Genomic DNA, 18,384 nt, shown 5'->3' on the forward strand with positions numbered 1-18,384 from the left:
TATACTTACTTAACATTTCTAACTTTACTGGATTTTATCTTGCACTTTCATTATTCCCTTTAACTTGTATCTGTACACTGTGGACGGCTTTAACTTGTATCTGTACACTGTGGACGGCTTGATTGTAATCTTTTCACTGACTGGATAGCAAAAAGCTTTTCACTGAACCTCTGCACACGTGACAATAATAAACAAAACCAAACTAGAATACCAATTTTGCTATAATTATATAAGGGGAAAAAATGTTTTTTTTGGAAAACTTATCTTTCCAGTAAGACATTAGTAGAGCAACCGCAATCCAGTTAACCAATATAGTCCTTTGGGACACTTGTGTCTACATTAAGACAACACCACCATCATGGGCCGGATATCAATTAATGATGAAATGGAGTACAGGAAGGAGATTAAGAACCCCATGTCCTGATGTCGAGACAACCTTTCTCTCATTGTCAGCAAAACAAAGGTGATAGTGATCGTCTTCAGGAAGCAAAGTTGGACACATACATCAGTTGCATTGACGGTGCTGAAATAGAGATGGTTGAAAACATCATATTCCTATGAGGAAATATCACCAACAACTTCTCCTGGAGCACCCATATTGAAGCAACGATCAAGAAAGCACACCAAGGCCTTGACTTGCTTAGGAATGGTTAGGAAGTTCAGCATGTCCCCAACTTCTCTCACTAGCTTTAATAGATGTGCCGTAGAAAGCATTTTATCGGGAGGCATCACAGCTTGGTTTGGGAACAGCTCCATCCAAGACCACAAGAAATTGCAGAGAATTGTGGATGCGGCCCAAACCATCACACACACCAACCTCCCTTCCATTGACTCCATTTATACCTCCGCTGCCTTGGCAAGGCCAGAAGCATAATCAAGCATGAGTTGTATCAAGCATGTACACAGGTGCTGTCTGTGTGGAGTTTGCACGTTCTCCTTGTGACTGCATGGCTTTCCTCCCACATCCCAAAGACGTGCGGGTTTATAGGTTAATTCACTTTGAATGTATTCGGTGTGGATGCGATAGTGGAATATCATAGAACTAACATAGAACTAGCATGAACAGGTGAGCGATGGTTGGTGTAGACTTGGTGGGCTGGAAGGCCCGTTTCCATGCTGTATCCGTCAGTCTATTAAAACATGGGCAGTTCCCTGCTGAATCTCTAAAACATGCAGGTTTGTAGGTTTGAGAAGGAACTGCAGATACTGGCAAATCGAAGGTAGACAAAAATGCTGGAGAAACTCAGCGGGTGCAACAGTAGATACTGCTGCACCCGCTGAGTTTCTCCAGCATTTTTGTCTACCTTCAGGTTTGTAAGTTAATTGGTATCTTGAAATTGTACCTAATATGTAGGGAGCGGATGTGGAAAAGTGGGATAACATTGAACTCGTGTAAACACGAATCCAAGCAATGATGGTCGGCGTGGGCTCAATGGGCTGAAGGGCCTGTTTCCATACTGTAGCTTCCAATCAATCATTCAATCAAAACAATGATGCAGACTGAATTAATGTGAATGCTGATGCCTGACGTTTGATGTCTGAATCAATTCTGCAGATGAATCAGCCGCTTAACACGGATTTCAGATGCTGGCTGCACTGTGTGTTGTAACAACAGTTTCCATCCAAGCAACTTAACACACTGACAAATACATTTTCTGTTGCACAAATACTGATTTAAGAAACATTTCCATTGAACAGTGTTCAGTAATGTTATTCTGATCCAGTTCAATGGTATGAACATTGAATTCTCCAGTTACAAGCAATATGCTTCAACCCCCACTCTTTCACATGCCACCCTCTCCCCCCGTGAAGGGCCAAATATGGGCAAATGGGAACAGCTTCGATGGGACACCTTGGTCAGTATGAATAGGTTGGGCCAAATGGCCTGTTTCCATGCTGTATGAGTACAGATATCTGGGTTAAGGAGAGAAAGAGAAGTGCTGTGAAATACCAAGTCGGAGGGAATTATATGGGTGGCAGGGGACGGGGGGGATTGGAAAAAGGGGGTGGGGGGGTATATAAGATGCGCTATGTATTTCATAAGAGAGTCATAGTCATGCAGCACAGAAACAGGCCCTTCAACCCAACTCGTCCATGCTGCCCAAGGTGTTCCATGTAAGCTAGTCCCATTTGCCCACATTTGTTCCATATCCCTCTAAACCTTTCCTATTCATGTACTTGTCCAAGTGCCTGTTAAATGTTATCAATTGTCCTGCCTTAACTACCTCCTCTGGCAGCTCATTCCATATACCCATCACCTACATCTGGCCCACATCCCTCTAAACCTTTCCTATCCATATGTAGCTTTGTAAGGGACTAGACGGTGGGACCTGTTGGGTCCCTTTCACACGGGAGGCCTGGTCCCCCAACGCAACCCATTCCCCATCGCAATATTCCACCACTCACCCATTCCAATGCAATAATCCACCACTCGCGCCTATCCCCCTCCCATCAAATCCGACCTCCAGCCGATTTACAGCAGACGCGGCCAATCTTTGAAGACGCTCCTGCCTTCCCCGCAACTTTACCGCTGGCGGCCCAGCCAAGTTTGCTACTTTGTGCAGCCCAGGCCATGCCATGATTGAAGGCGTGCCAAGTTCCGCAGGGCAGTCGCTATGAGAGTGGCAACTCCACTCCAGCGGACGGCCACTGTCCCTGCTGCCCTGGTGGAAAGCTGCTCCGTCTTCCCGTCCTAGGGACCGGACCTGAGTCCTGGCAGAATGTCGCCAGCAGCAAAGTGTCTGCAAGGGTGACACTGGATCTAGTCACCCAGCCAGAGAATGTAAATCAGCTGCCAGCAATGAGGGATAGACGTGGCTATCCCTCAGTACAGCAACATCGTTCTTGATGTTGATGTACTGAGGGCTAGCCATCTATCTTTCTTGGCTATCAACCAAACCTTCGGCCTCCAAGACGCAGGTAAATTTTCGGGCTTTATTAGTCCCACATCCAATAGTTTGAAACCGACACTGGGGAATTCACATTAGGTAAACTAAAACACGTTTGTCTCCTTAAATAATTTATTCAACCAGTGTCTTTGTAAGAGCTTAGTGTCAGCAGACACTGCTCTTGTACAAATATTTACCACATTCATTCTTAGACCTCAACATCCCATCGTAGACTTTGTACCATCCCCCAGACCCTGTCTGACCTCACACAAACACATTGTTATTTAGCCACACTAAAATGACAAAGGGACAAATCTGGGGCAAGTCTATGCATTAAACAAACATGCATTGAGTCCATCAGTCTAATAACCAAAGCTCTGCTGATTTTGCATACCTTTTGGAGACTTGAATCTAGAGCTTCTACTGCAGAATAATAACTTAAGGATCTTGGAAAGAACAAAGAACAGTACAGCACAGGGAGCAGGCCCTTGAGCCCACAATGTCTTTGCTGAACATGATGCCAAGTTAAACTAGTCTCCCCTGCCTGCAGGTGATCCATATCACCTCCATTCCCTCCATATCCATGTGCCTATCTAGAAGCTTCTTAAATGCCATTATTGTACCTATGAAAGAGAAACAGAGTTAACGTCTCAGGTTGAGGACCCTTTATCAGGGTACTGAATATCTTCCACTTGAAATGTAATTCCATTTTTCTTTTCACGAGTGCTGTCTGACCTGCTGAGTGTTTCCATCATTTTATTGCAAATTTGCAGCATCTGCAGGAGTTTTTTAAATGTCACCATTGTTGCAGGTGTGTGAGTGGAAAATGTTCCTTATCTCCACGGTGACTCCCTCCCACCTCAGAGAGTACAGACCCTGTGACTGCTGTTCCAACGAGCATGTATTTACAAACTCCTCCAACGTTTGAGTTGGCATCTTGGTCTTGTACTCACGAATCAACATACACGGTTGATCGTACAGCAACAATATAGATGTAATGAAGCATAACAGATATCTGAATGGATATAAAGTTCTTTACAGAATCAGTCAGCTAGTAACTCATAACAACAGACAATGTGTCAGAAGTGACAAAGAGGAATCCCGCAATGTTGAAAATAATGTTTGTCTCACCTTCACACTCCAATCTAACCATGGCATACAGGAAGATGAGAGGTAATTTTATAGAGGTGCATAAATCATGAGGGGAATAGATAGGGTGAATGCAGTCTTTTACCCAGAGTAGGGGAAGCAAGAACCAGAGGATAGCTTTAAGGTAAAAGCGGAAAGATTTAATAAGAACCTGAGATGCAACATTTTCACACGGAGTGTGATGTGTATATGGAACGACCTGCCAAAGAAGGTGGTTGACGCAGGAGCTATAACAACATTTAAAAGACATTTAAATCCTATCTATGTAACGACAGATACATAGATAGGATCGGTTTAGAGGGATATGGGGCAAATGTGGACATGTGCGATTAATGTAGAGGGGGCCTCTTGGTTGGAATGGGCAAGTTGGGCCAAAGGGCCTGTTTGTGCCATATGACTATGACGTTATGGCACTACTTGTTGACTGGCTTTCACTCTGTAAGGGCAAAAGCAGTAGACATTCCTCATTATCTTTATTATCTAAAAACATCTAAGATCTGGTGGGCCAAAGGGCCTGTTTCCATCCTGTACAGCTATTACTCTGACACAGAGGATGGTATGTATGTGAAATGAGCTGTCAGAGAAAGTAGTGGAGGGGAGTCCACTTGGACAGGTACACAGATCGGAAAGGGCTGTAGGTATATGGGACAGGTGCTGACACCTTGGACTAGCTCAGTTAAGCAAGTTGGTTGGCATGGACCAGTTGGGCCGAAGGGCCTGATCCCATGCTATATAGTTTCATGAATATGATTCTCTATGTTGATGGGAGATCAATGACTTATGTTCGAACATATTTTCAGTCACAACCTGATGATAATAGCTCAGGTTTGGTGTAGGGGCTTCATGACCCTACAGAGAATGGAATTCAAGCCGTAATTGAGGTGAGACTTTGCATGGTCAATGGCAGCTTCCTTTCACTTCATATTGGGTGAGTGGGCAGATGCAGTATAATGTGGGTAAATGTGAGGTAATCCACTTTGGTGGCAAGAACAAAAAGGCAGATTATTATCTGAAAGGTGTCAGATTAGGAAAAGGGGAGGTGAAATGAGACCCAGGTGTCCTTGACAACCAGTTACTGAAAGTAAGCAGTGTTTAAGAGGGAACTGCAGATGCTGGAGAATCGAAGGTTACACAAAAAAGCTGGAGAAACTCAGCGGGTGCAGCAGCATCTATGGAGCGAAGGAAATGGGCAACGTTTCGGGCCGAAACCCTTCTTCAGAAGAAGGGTTTCGGCCCGAAACGTTGCCTATTTCCTTCGCTCCATAGATGCTGCTGCACCCGCTGAGTTTCTCCAGCTTTTTTGTGTAACCACTGAAAGTAAGCATGCAGGTAGACCAGGCAGTGAAGAAAGCCAATGTCATGTTGGTCTTCATAGCGAGAGGATTTGAGTATAGGAGCAAGGAGGTCCTGCTGGAGTTCTGGTGAGACCACACCTGGAGTGTGTGCAGTTTTGGTCTCCTAATTTGAGGAAGGACATTCTTGCTATTGAGGGAGTGCAGTGTAGGTTCACCAGATTAATTCCCGGGATAGAGGGATTGACATATGATGGAAGAATGGATTGACTGGGCTGATATTCACTGGAATTTAGAAGAATGAGAGGGGATCTTATAGAAACATATAACATTCTTAAGGGATTGGACAGGCTAGATGCAGGAAAAATGTTCCCAATGTTGGGGGAGTCCAGAACCAGGAGTCACAGTTTAAGAATAAGGGGTAGACCATTTAGGACTGAGATGAGGAAAAACTTTTTCACCCAGACAGTTGTGAATCTGTGCAATTCTCTGCCACAGAAGGCAGTGGAGGCCAATTCACTGGATGTATTCAAGAGATTCATATTATAGCTCCTAGGGCTAATGGAATCAAGGGATTATGGGGAGAAAGCAGGAACGGGGTACTGATTTTGGATAATCAGCCATGATCATATTGCATGGCGGTGCTGGCTCAAAGGGCTGAATGGTCCACTCCTGCACCTATTTTCTATGTTTCTAAACTAAACTAAACTAAAGTGAAAACAGCATTTTCTCAATAACCATAAGCCTCTTGAACACTACACAACACTAACCTCAACTATAAACTTCTTTATTTGCTCATGGTTATGCTCTGGGATTGTGATTATTAATTTATAGATTTTTTAAATCATTTATTAAACATTTATCTGTGTGTATTGCATTTACAGGACTGTTCTGCTGCTACAAGTAAAAATTTAATTGTTCTGTTTTCTGTACATGACAATTAAACACTCTTGACTTGACTCATGTCTGTCGGAAGATATCAGTCTGAGAAAGGTTCCTACCCGAAACATCACCTGTTCTTTCTCTCCCGAGATGCTGCCTGACTCGTTGAGTTACTCCAGCATCTTGTGTCTATCTTGAGAAGACTAGTTGTGCTGGAAAAGCAAGTCACAGCACACACATATGCCAGACTTATGAGAAATACTGCGGATGGGATGCCGGATCCTTTTTCACATAATTAAATTGGATCAACATCACTTAGAGCAATCAACCATTGATGCCAAAACCAGTGAGTGCCAATATGGAGGAAGTATGGAAGGGATGCCAATCAGATTCTAGAGTCTGCAGCCAGAAACTGCCACAACACACAACCATTTTACACTCGATAAATGGCCATGGCACAGTCTAACCTTTAATAAACAAAAAATGCTGGAGCACTTCAGCGGGACAGGCAGCGTCTCTGGATAGAAGGAATGGGTGACGTTTCGGGTCGAGACCCTTCTTTAGACTGAGAGTCAGGGGAGAGGGAAACGTAGAGACATGGGAGGATTGGTGTGAAAACGAGAGATCAAAGGGACAAAGATCAAGTAAAATGTAGCATGAATCATTGTTAGCTGAGGGGAAGGTGACAACGAAGCATATGATTTGTAAATTTAATCAGGAGGATAGGAAAACTAGTTGGAGAACCAGAATGGGGAAGGGACAAGGGAGAGGGAAAGCAAGGGTTACTTGAAGTTAGGGAAGTCAATATTCATACAGCTGGGGTATAACTGGGGAAATAGTGGATGCATTAGTAATAATCTTTCAAAACTCTTTAGATTCTGCAGTAGTTTCTGAGGATTGGCGGGTAGCAAACGTAACCCCACTTTTAAGAAGGGAGGGAGAGAGAAAACGGGGAATTACAGACCAGTTAGTCTAACATCACCATCAGACCATCAGTAGTGGGGAAACTGCTAGAGTCAGTTATTAAAGATGGGATAGCAGCGCATTTGGAAAGTGGTGAAATCATTGGACAAAGTCAGCATGGATTTACGAAAGGTAAATCATGTCTGACGAATCTTATAGAATTTTTCGAGGATGTAACTAGTAGCGTGGATAGGGGAGAACCAGTGGATGTGATGGATCTGGACTTCCAGAAGGCTTTCGACAAGGTCCCACATAAGAGATTAGTATACAAACTTAAAGCACATGGCATTGGGGGTTCAGTATCGATGTGGATAGAGAACTGGCTGGCAAACAGGAAGCAAAGAGTAGGAGTAAACGGGTCCTTTTCACAATGGCGGGCAGTGACTAGTGGGGTACCGCAAGGCTCAGTGCTGGGACCCCAGCTATTTACAATATATATTAATGATCTGGATGAGGGAATTGAAGGCAATATCTCCAAGTTTGCGGATGACACTAAGCTGGGGGGGCAGTGTTAGCTGTGAGGAGGATGCTAGGAGACTGCAAGGGGACTTGGATAGGCTGGGTGAGTGGGCAAATGTTTGGCAGATGCAGTATAATGTGGATAAATGTGAGGCTATCCATTTTGGTGGCAAAAACAGGAAAGCAGACTATTATCTAAATGGTGGCCGATTAGGAAAAGGGGAGATGCAGCGAGACCTGGGTGTCATGGTACACCAGTCACTGAAAGTAGGCATGCAGGTGCAGCAGGTAGTGAAGAAAGCGAATGGTATGTTAGCTTTCATAGCAAAAGGATTTGAGTATAGGAGCAGGGAGGTTCTACTGCAGTTGTATAGGGTCTTGGTGAGACCACACCTGGAGTATTGCGTACAGTTTTGGTCTCCAAATCTGAGGAAGGACATTATTGCCATAGAGGGAGTGCAGAGAAGGTTCACCAGACTGATTCCTGGGATGTCAGAACTGTCTTATGAAGAAAGACTGGATAGACTTGGTTTATACTCTCTAGAATTTAGGAGATTGAGAGGGGATCTTATAGAAACTTACAACATTCTTAAGGGGTTGGACAGGCTAGATGCAGGAAGATTGTTCCCGATGTTGGGGAAGTCCAGGACAAGGGGTCACAGCTAAAGGATAAGGGGGAAATCCTTTAAAACCGAGATGAGAAAAACTTTTTTCACACAGAGTGGTGAATCTCTGGAACTCTCTGCCACAGAGGGTAGTTGAGGCCAGTGCATTGGCTATATTTAAGAGGGAGTTAGTTGTGGCCCTTGTGGCTAAGGGGATCAGAGGGTATGGAGAGAAGGCAGGTACGGGATACTGAGTTGGATGATCAGCCATGATCATATTGAATGGCGGTGCAGGCTCGAAGGGCCGAATGGCCTACTCCTGCACCTAATTTGTATGTTTCTATGTTTCTATAACTTGCCCAAGCGAAATATGAGGTGCTGTTCCTCCAATTAACGTGTGACCTCACTCTGACTGTGGAGGAGGCCCTGGGCAGAAAGGTCAGTATCGGAATGGGCTAGGAGGACTGAGTGGAGGTGTTCAGCGAAACAATCTAACCTTTTTCAGATTATCACTTCTTAATACTTGCTATTTCCTTGGTCTGTGAATCCCAAAATGTTGTTGTCTCATACAGTGCTCACCACTATCTGTGATAGTCAGAACCTTTTCCCCCAGTTTGGAAATGTTAAAGACTAGAGGGCATAGCTTTAAATTCAGAGGCAAAAAGGTTAAAGATGTCCAGCAAGCTTTCTAACACAGGGAGTAATGGGTGCCTGGAACACATTGCCGTGGTGGTGGTTGGTCCAGATGAGATAGTGGCATTAAAGAGGCTTTTAGATTGGGTTATGGATATGCAGGGAATGGGGGGATATGGATCATGTGCAGGCAGAGGAGTTTAACTTGGCATCATGCTCGGCACATACATTGTGGGCTGAGGGTACCTTTCCTGTGCTGCACTGTTCTATGTTCTATGCCCACCAACACTCTTAAGCCACCTTTGCTCATTTTATTTGTGTTGCTTTGTGCGTGTGATTTATAAAAATCACTTTAATTGACCACTTTCAGTTCCCTGAAGAAAATGATGGTTGATTACTCTCTCTGACTCACTAAAGCTAACACTAATGACAGTGGCAGCGGTAGGCTCGTTTACAGAATTTACTCCTCATTTATTGACCATTGATCTTGGGAAGGTGGGAGTGCAGTCTGTCTGCTGATGTTCCCCACAGTACGGCAGGAGTAAGTACCCCATTGGTGGCTTAGTAGGGTGAAGGTGCGCCCACAGTTATCTACGTGCTGACAAAGGGGTGGTCAAATCAGGGGTTCTGTGTGTTTTTTTTTAGAGGTACAGTGTGGAAATAGTTCCTTCGGCCCACCCATTCCACGCTGACCAATGAACACCAAAACACTAGTTCTATGTTATCCCATTTCTAAATCCTATGACACTATCCTACTAGGGGAAATTTGCAGCAGCCTGAACCCCTCTGTCAATGGATCACCAACTTCATGACAGACAGGAAGCAGCATGAGAGGCTGGAAAAGCACATCTCGGACTCGCAAACACTCGGCATAGGAGCACCGCAAGGCTGCGTACTCTCTCCTCTCCTCTACTCTCTCTACACCAACGACTGCACCTCCACAGACACCTCTGTCAAGCTTCTCAAGTTTGCGGACGACACAACCCTGATTGGACTGATCCAGGATGGGGAGGAATCTGCCTACAGACAGGAAGTGTCACAGCTGGCGTCCTGGTGCCGTAGCAACAGCCTAGATCTCAATGCTCTTAAGACAGTGGAATTGATTGTAGACTTTAGGAGAGCTCCCCCTCCCCTCACCCCACTCACCATCAACAACACCATAGTCATATCTGTGGAGTCTTTTAAGTTCCTGGGAACCATCACCTCCAAGGACCTTAAATGGGGAGCTACCATCAACTCCACAGTCAAAAAGGCATACAGAGGATGTACTTTCTGCGGCAGCTGAGGAAGCACAATCTGCCACAGGCAATGATGGTCCAATTCTTCACGGCCATCGTAGAGTCTGTTCTCACTTTCTCCATCATGGTCTGGTTTGGCACAGCCACCAAGCACGACACCTGGAGGCTGCAGTGAATCGTCCGATCAGCAGAGAAGATTATAGGCTGCAACCTTCCCTCCATTGATGAACTGTACACTGCAAGGGCCAGGAAGTGAGCGGGCAAGATCATCTCTGACCCCTCTCACCCTGGCCATAAACTCTTTGAATCACTTCCCTCTGGAAGGTGACTCCGGACTGTCAAAGCTGCCACAGCCAGACATAAAAACAGCTTTTATCCACGAGTAGTTGCTCTACTCAACAGCCAAAAATCTGTAACCTCCCTTTGATCTGGTATTTTGTTGGTTCACATGCTTGATCAATGGTGTTTTATCATGAATGTTTTATTATTATTAATGTTTGGTGTTTTCTGAGTCATTCGTAACTGTCACTATATGTCATGTTGTTACTTGTGGGCGGAGCACCAAGGCAAATTCCTAGTATGTGACTACTTGGCCAATAAACGTACTTACTTACTTATTTACAAATGAAGCTACAAATCACAAACAAATCTTTGGAATGAAGAAGGAAACCAGAGCACCTGGAGGAAACCCACGCAGTCACAAGGAGAATTGTCTGAGAACTGTAGAGACAGACAAGTATGCATAGTCAGGAACAAACCCGGGTCTTTGACGCTGTAAGACAGTAACTCTACTGCTGCACCACTGTGCCACCCAGTGATATTGCGGGCAAGTTTGAAAGTGACGGTGTTCCTCTGCTGTTTTTTATCTCATTGATACGAAGGATTTCTATAAAGGGATGGGGAACCTTGACTAGTGTAATATACAATGTATATTACAGTGTATATTACACTAGTCATTGCACCTCCCATGCCACCATACATGGGAGATATGAGTGTAACTCGTTATTCTCAAACAAATTTCATTAATGTCCAATTTACTGGGTGTTTGTTGCAAAATAAAGGACTGGCTGGCATTGAAGGATGGTCTGTCCTGTGTTCTGCTGGGTAGTATGGGTTCCCCACACACTGGAAAGAGTAACTCTATTTTATTTATGTTCATGTTGCTTAGTTTAGAGATACAGCCTTCGTCCCACTGAGTCCATACCAACCATCGATCACCCATTCATACTAATTCCATGTTATCCCACCTTCTCATCCACTCACACACACGCAATTTACAGAGGCCAATTAAGCCACACTGCACGTGTAAATTTGCCACTGACAAACATTACATTTCTTGAATGAGAGGAACCATATCTGATACCTTCATTCCCAACATTAAGAAGGATGAACAGTTATAACTTTTGCTACAAAACCAAAATTTGTGAAATCACAGAGTTCGTCTGACATTTGTTAATACAGGTTAGGTTAATGAAGACATTCTGTTTGTCAGAATCTTTTCAGGAACCAATTCATTCAAGCAGGCAGATATGACAGGCATCTTCTCAATTGGCACTATCTGATGAAGTCATTTAATTTCAATTTAATCAATCCAAAAAGCATTTAGTTGTTATTGCATTATCATTGTCATTGACATTTAATTTGAGTGTGTGTGCGTGCATATATTTTTCTATATGTCTGTCATTGCCAGTATTTGTGCATGTGTATTAGTGCACCTGTACATAAAAATAAATGTGCATGCATGTGTGCATGTGAGTATGAATGTGTGACATTGTGTGCGCATAGCAGTATGTGTAACAGTATCACAGAGTGACAAAGTTGTACAACATAGAAATGGGACCTTCAGCTCAGAGTTACTGCTTTGTAACTCCAGCACTTTGTGGGGGTTTTTTTTATAAGCCAGCATCTGCAGTTCCTTGTTAAAACAAAGAGCTGCAGATGCTGGTTTATACCAAAGCTAGACACAAAGTGCTGGAGTAACTCAGAAGAAAAGTGCCGACCCGAAACGTCACCTATCCTTTTTCTCCAGAGATATTTGCCTGACCCTCTGAGTTATTCCAGCATTTATTGTATATCTGCAGTTCCTTGTCTGCCCATCACAATCACTCACCCACAGTAATTTTATTTGCTTGCATTAAGACCATATCATTCTTTGCCTTACCTGTTGAAGCATCAGTCTACATGCCTCAAAAACACAGTGATTGTATCTATTTCCATCACCTCCTCTGGCAGTGCATTCCATATATCAACCACTCTGCATAAAAAACTCACCCCTCACATCTCTATAATACTAAAAGTCTTTGTCTTGTTTGTGGCTGTGGCTGTGGCTGTGGCTGTGGCTGTGGCTGTGGCTGTGGCTGTGGCTGGCGTGCGTGTGTGAGAATCTGGTTAATTCCTATTTTCTTCCAAACGCTAGGCTTCCCATTTTCACACATCTTACTCACATTTCAGTCTTCATGGGTCCAATTTTGGTCTTAAATAATTTTTTCCTCTTCACATACCTAAAGAAGCTTTTACTATCCTCCTTTATATTCTTGGCTAGCTTACCTTCATACCTCATCTTTTCTCCCCATATTGCCTTTTTAGTTATCTTCTGTAGCTCTTTAAACGTTACACAATCCTCTGGCTTCCCGCTTATCTTTGCTATGTTATACTTCTTCTCATTTATTTTTCTTCCGTCCCTGACGTCCCTTGTCAGCCATTGTTGCCCCTTACTCCTCTTGGAATCTTTCTTCCTCTTTGGAATGAACCGATCCTGTACCTTCTGTATTATTCCCAGAAATACCTGCCATTGTTGTTCCACTATCATCCCTGCTAGGGTCTCTTTCCAGTTAACTTTGGCCAGCTCCTCCCTCATGGCTCCATAGTCCCCTTTGTTCAACTGCAATACTGACACCTCCGATTTACCCTTCTCCCTCTCAAATTTTAGATTAAAACTTATCATATTATGGTCACTACCTCCTAATGGCTCCTTTACCTCAAGTTCCCTGATCAAATCCAGCTCATTACACACACTAAATTCAAAATTGCCTTCTCTGTGGTAGAGTCCAGTACAAGCTGTTCGAAGAATCCATCACAGAGGCACTCCACAAACTCCCTTTCTTGGGGTCCAGTACCAACCTGATTTTCCCAGTCTACCCGCATGTTGAAATCTCCCATAACAACCGTAGCATTACCTTTACGACATGCCAATTTTAACTCTTGATTCAACTTGCACCCTATATCCAGGCTACTGTTTGATAACTCCCATTAGGGTCTTTTTACCCTTACAATTCCTTAGTTCTATCCATACTGACTCCACATCTCCTGATTCAATGTCACCCCACGCAAGGGGCTGAATTCCATTCCTCACCAACAGAGCTACCCCACCCCCTCTGCCCGTCTATCTGTTTTTTCGATAGGACGTATACCCTTGAATATTCAGTTCCCAGCCCTGGTCTTCTTACAGCCATGTCTCTGTAATTCCCACAACATCACACTTGCCAATTTCTAATTGAGCCTCAAGCTCATCCACTTTATTTCTTATACTTTGCGCATTCATATACAACACTTTGACTTCGGTATTCACCACCCCTCTCACTCCGGTCACTATTGGCCCTGACCTTACTCTCTTATCCCTTCTCGAACTTTCCTTCCCGTTAATTCCCCATTAGATGGAGTCATGAAAAGGAATGTACAAAGGGAATTAAGCTGCAGGGTAACAATGCACTTACGGGATGCTTGGCTGACAACCTCCCACTGACAGCAGCAGTCTGATTCCACGTCGGAGAGATGAAGCCCTGTGCAGGGAAGATTAAAAATATCCTTTAGCAAACGAAGATGCCAGCTGACATAATAGTGAACATTTTTTTTAAAAGCTACAGGTGGTGGAAACCCGAGGAGCTAACTCAGCACCCGGTAACTCCTCACGCAGTTGGTAGAGTTGCTGCCTCACAGCGCCAGAGACCCCGATTCAATCCTGACCTCGGGTTCTGTTTGTGCAGAGTATGCACAATCTCCCAGTGACCGTGTGTGTTTCCTCCAGGTGTTCTGGTTTCCTCACACACCCCAAAGACGTGTAGGTTTATAGGTTACTGTCCACTGTCCCACCCTGTCCACAGTCCACTGTCCCACCCTGTCTGAAGTCCTCCACCATAGTCCCCTTGCCCAAAAAAAACAACATCTCCAGCCTCAACGACTACCGGCCAGTCGCACTCACACCAGTGGTGATGAAGTGTTTTGAAAAACTGGTCCGGGGTCATATCACATCACTTCTGCCCCGAAGCTTTGACCCCCACCAGTTTGCGTACAGAGCAAATAGATCCACAGAGGACGCTGTAGCCACAGCTCTCCATGCTGCACTGTCTCACCTGGAGCAGCGGGGGAGCTACGTGCGGATGCTCTTTGTGGACTACAGCTCTGCTTTTAATACCATCCTTCCCCACAAACTGGTGGACAAACTGGGGGACTTGGGACTTCCACACTCCACCTGTACGTGGATAAATAGCTTCCTGTCGGGTCGCAGCCAGAGAGTCAGAGTGGGCCATCACACATCCACGGCCCTCAGCCTCAGTACCGGCTCTCCACAGGGCTGCGTACTGAGCCCCCTGCTCTACACCATCTACACACATGACTGCACCCCCGCCCACCACAGCAACACCATTGTCAAATTTGCGGATGACACTACAGTGGTGGGACTCATCTCCGGGGGGGACGAGTACGCCTACCGGGATGAGGTGGAGCAGCTGACAGTGTGGTGCGAAGAAAATAACCTGCTCCTCAACACCTTAAAGACAAAGGAAGTAATAATAGACTTCAGGAAGAACAAAACGGACATGGTACCATTGACTATCAGAGGGGACTGTGTAGAGAGGGTGGCGGATTTCCGCTTCCTGGGAATCCATATTGAGGAGGACCTGACGTGGAGCGTGAACACCACTGCGCTGCTGAAAAAGGTCCAGCAGAGACTGCACTTCCTGAGGGTGCTCAGGAAGAATAACATCACAGAGACTGCTGCTGTCCTTTTATCGGTGCTCCATTGAGAGCATACTAACATACTGTGTATGCGTGTGGTTCACCAGCTGCACAGCGGCTCAGAGGAAAGCGCTCCAGAGGGCCATTGACAATGCCCAGAGGATTGTCGGCTGCCCTCTCCTTACCTTGGAGGACTTACACAGTTCCCGCTGCACCAAAAAAACCCTGAATATCATAAAGGACATTTCCCACCCCGGACACTCCCTGTTTGAACTGTTGCCGTCAGGCAGACGGTACAGATCTACAAGGACAAGGACAACCAGACTCAAAAACAGTTTTTACCCCACTGCTATAAAGGCACTAAATGTAGCCGCCAAGGAACGCAGGGGCGATACAGACTAAGGGACTGTGGTAACTGTGAAATCGACAGAAGGATGGAGGGTTGGGTGTGCATGCGTACTGTGTTCGTGATATTTATTTAGTTGTTTATCTTTATTATCTTACCGTGTATGTATCGTTAGCTTTTAGAAATGTTTGAATGCTGCACTGACTGGCTGACATTTTAAATTTCGTTGTACATGGTTCATGTTACAATGACAATAAAGAAACTATTCTATTCTAATTTGCCCAAGGATGTTGGAAATGGATGTGTAAGTGGGATAAAATAGAACTAGTGTGAACAGGTGATCATCGATGCTTGGCATGGACTTGGAGGGCCAAAGGGTCTGTTTCCATGCTGTGACTTTCAATCTATCCATGCCTGGACAGAGCAAAGACAGGGCAACAGATGAGTTTGTATCAAAACATAAACTATTTAATGGCAGTGCAGATTTCAGGCCAGGATTCCCTACTTCTAGAGTAGGAAGGAACTGCAGATGCTGGTTTACACCAAAGATAGGTGCAAAATGCTGGAGGAACTCAGTGGGCGAGGCAAAATCGCTGGGGGAAAAGAGTAGATGATGTTTCGGGTTGGAACCGTTCTTCAGACTGAAAGTATAGTTGGGGAAAAATAAACAGACGGTGAGAAAAGGCAGAACAAATCAGGGCCGGCAACAGATGACCTCAGGAAGGGTGGAGTCCATAATGGCCCGTTGTTGGGTGGGGAAGGTGTGAGAACAAGAGGGATACAAGGATGCGAAGAGTAGAACTGGTAGAACGACTAGGGTGAGGGATGGGGAAAGAGAGGGAATGCAGGAGTTACTTGAAATTAGAGAAATCAATGGTCATACTGCTCCCTACTCTTAGTCTTAGTGCTAATATTAATTTGTTGTTATATTTTCTGCATCAACTCTGCCTTGTACAGATGTTGATGGACCTGTTGCCTGTTCTGTTTAAAGTACTAATTCAAAATCTGCAATTGGAATATGCTTTAAAATTAGGTTACGGAGGAAAGAATTAAACCATGTTAATAGTGCACCTTTTAACTTTTTTATAACATTCGACATTCCTTCAGAGGCAATTACTTCCTTTGAAAGGAGATTACTGAGCACTTTTTTCAATGGAGGGTTGAAGAGAATTGGCAACGGGTAGATGAGGAGATACTACCTACTGTTATGATTTAATGTGCAATGCCTCAAACTGTGAAAGCAGATTCAGGAGCAACTTTCAAAAAGGAATTGGGGAATGCATAAAATGGAAAAGAACAGGAGAGTGAAGCCAAGTGCCCCCTCCATAGTGAACTTTTATCCCCTGGTCTGTATTATGTTTACATATTCTATTGTGCTGCAGCAAGCAAGAATTTCATTGTCCTTTCTGGGACACATGACAATAAAACTCTCTTGACTCGTGTCTTGACCTAGGTACATGTGTCAATAAAGTATCATCATCATCATACTGTACTGAACCAGCAGAACAAAGGCGAGCAGTTGTCACCTCAAGCCACACTGCCACCCAGTGAGCCAAACACAAAGTGCATGCACAGTTGAAGTGAGGACAATGTAGTCATTTTGATTGCACAGCGCTGGGTATCTTACAATCCAACAATATGAATTTTAGATAACAGCCTCCCGCTTTCTGTCCCCTCTTTTTCCTATTAATGAGAATTATTCCAGGAATGATCGGATTAACATATGATGAGCGTTTGAAGGTACTGGGGCTCTATTCGCTAGACTTTTAAAAGGATGAAGGGAACTTCATTGACATTTATCAAATAGTGAAAGGCCTGGATAGAGTGGATGTGCAACGGATGTTGGGAGCGTCTAGGACCAGAGGGCATAGCCTCAGAACAAAAGGACCAACCTTTAGAAAGAAGATGAGGAGAAATATCTTTAGTTAGAGGGTGGTGAATCAGTGGAATTCATCGCCACAGAAGGCTGTGGAGGCCACGTCAATGGATATTTTTTAAGGAGATTAACAGATTGTTGATTAAGGGTGTCAGGGGATATGGGGACAAGGCAGAAGAATGAGGTTGAGAGGGAAAGATAGATCAGCAATGATTGAAAGTCGGAGTGGACTTGATGAGCCGAAATGCCTAATTCTGCCCCCAGAACGTACGAACATGGATAGGCTAATTCTTCCCCTATAACTTATGAAGTTGTCTTATTAGAAGAAAATATGAACAGTATGGGCCCCGACTGATTAGTGTTAAGAAGAATAGATTGTGGCCTAACTGAACAGGGCATGATTCCGAGAGGAATCCCCTTCCAAACATATCCCTCCCTAAGCTTTACACTTCACTCCTTTTATCTGACACTTTCCTTATCTGACATCCTTTTGTCTCCTTTTTGTCCCTAGTCTTTATCCACCCACCTGCTGATGCAAAACTCTACCTCACCTGTATCTACCTATCACTTGCCAGGCTTGTCCCGCCCTCACTTCTTTTCCAGCTTTCTCCCCCTTCTACAATCAGTCTGAAGAAGGGTCCCAACCCGAAACTTTACCTATGTCCTTCAGAGACACTGCTGAGTTACTCCACCACTTTGTGATATCCGCAAGATTCCAGCATCTGTTGTTCCTTGTGTCTCCAAACTGCTTTCAACTTAGTGAACCGTTTGTTCACGCATTCACACTAATTCTATGTTATTCCACTTTCTCATCCAATCCCTATACACGAGAGGCAATTTACAGAGGCCAAATAACCTACAGAACCACACGTCTTTGGGATGTGAGCACCCAGAGGAAACCCACACAGGAAGAAGGTGTAAACTCTAAACAGACTGTACTCAAGGTCAGGATCGAACTTGGGTCCCTGGTGCTGTGCGGCAGCAGCACTACCAGCTGCGCCACTTTGCCAAACCTATTTTTCCTTGGTTAAGTAGCCGACGGTGGCAGCATCAGAGAGGGGGACAAGAGCGGGGAGGTTGAGGGGGAGAGAGAAGAACAG

At 44.6% G+C, this 18,384-nt stretch overlaps 1 protein-coding gene across 1 annotated transcript in view; it reads right to left on the reverse strand.

Annotated features, from left to right (window-relative positions):
- Positions 1 to 17,683, reverse strand: part of poln (polymerase (DNA directed) nu) — a 98,301-nt gene extending 80,618 nt beyond the window's left edge. The window contains exons 1-2 of the mRNA XM_055630559.1: positions 17,672 to 17,683; positions 13,823 to 13,888 (exon numbers count right to left, since the gene is read on the reverse strand). Coding sequence (XP_055486534.1) covers positions 13,823 to 13,888; positions 17,672 to 17,683 — 78 coding nt within the window. The remainder of the gene's footprint in view (positions 1 to 13,822; positions 13,889 to 17,671) is intronic.
- Between the last annotated feature and the right edge of the window lie 701 nt (positions 17,684 to 18,384).

The sequence above is a fragment of the Leucoraja erinacea genome, chromosome 3, assembly GCF_028641065.1.
Source record: "Leucoraja erinacea ecotype New England chromosome 3, Leri_hhj_1, whole genome shotgun sequence".
Taxonomy (NCBI): domain Eukaryota; kingdom Metazoa; phylum Chordata; class Chondrichthyes; order Rajiformes; family Rajidae; genus Leucoraja; species Leucoraja erinaceus.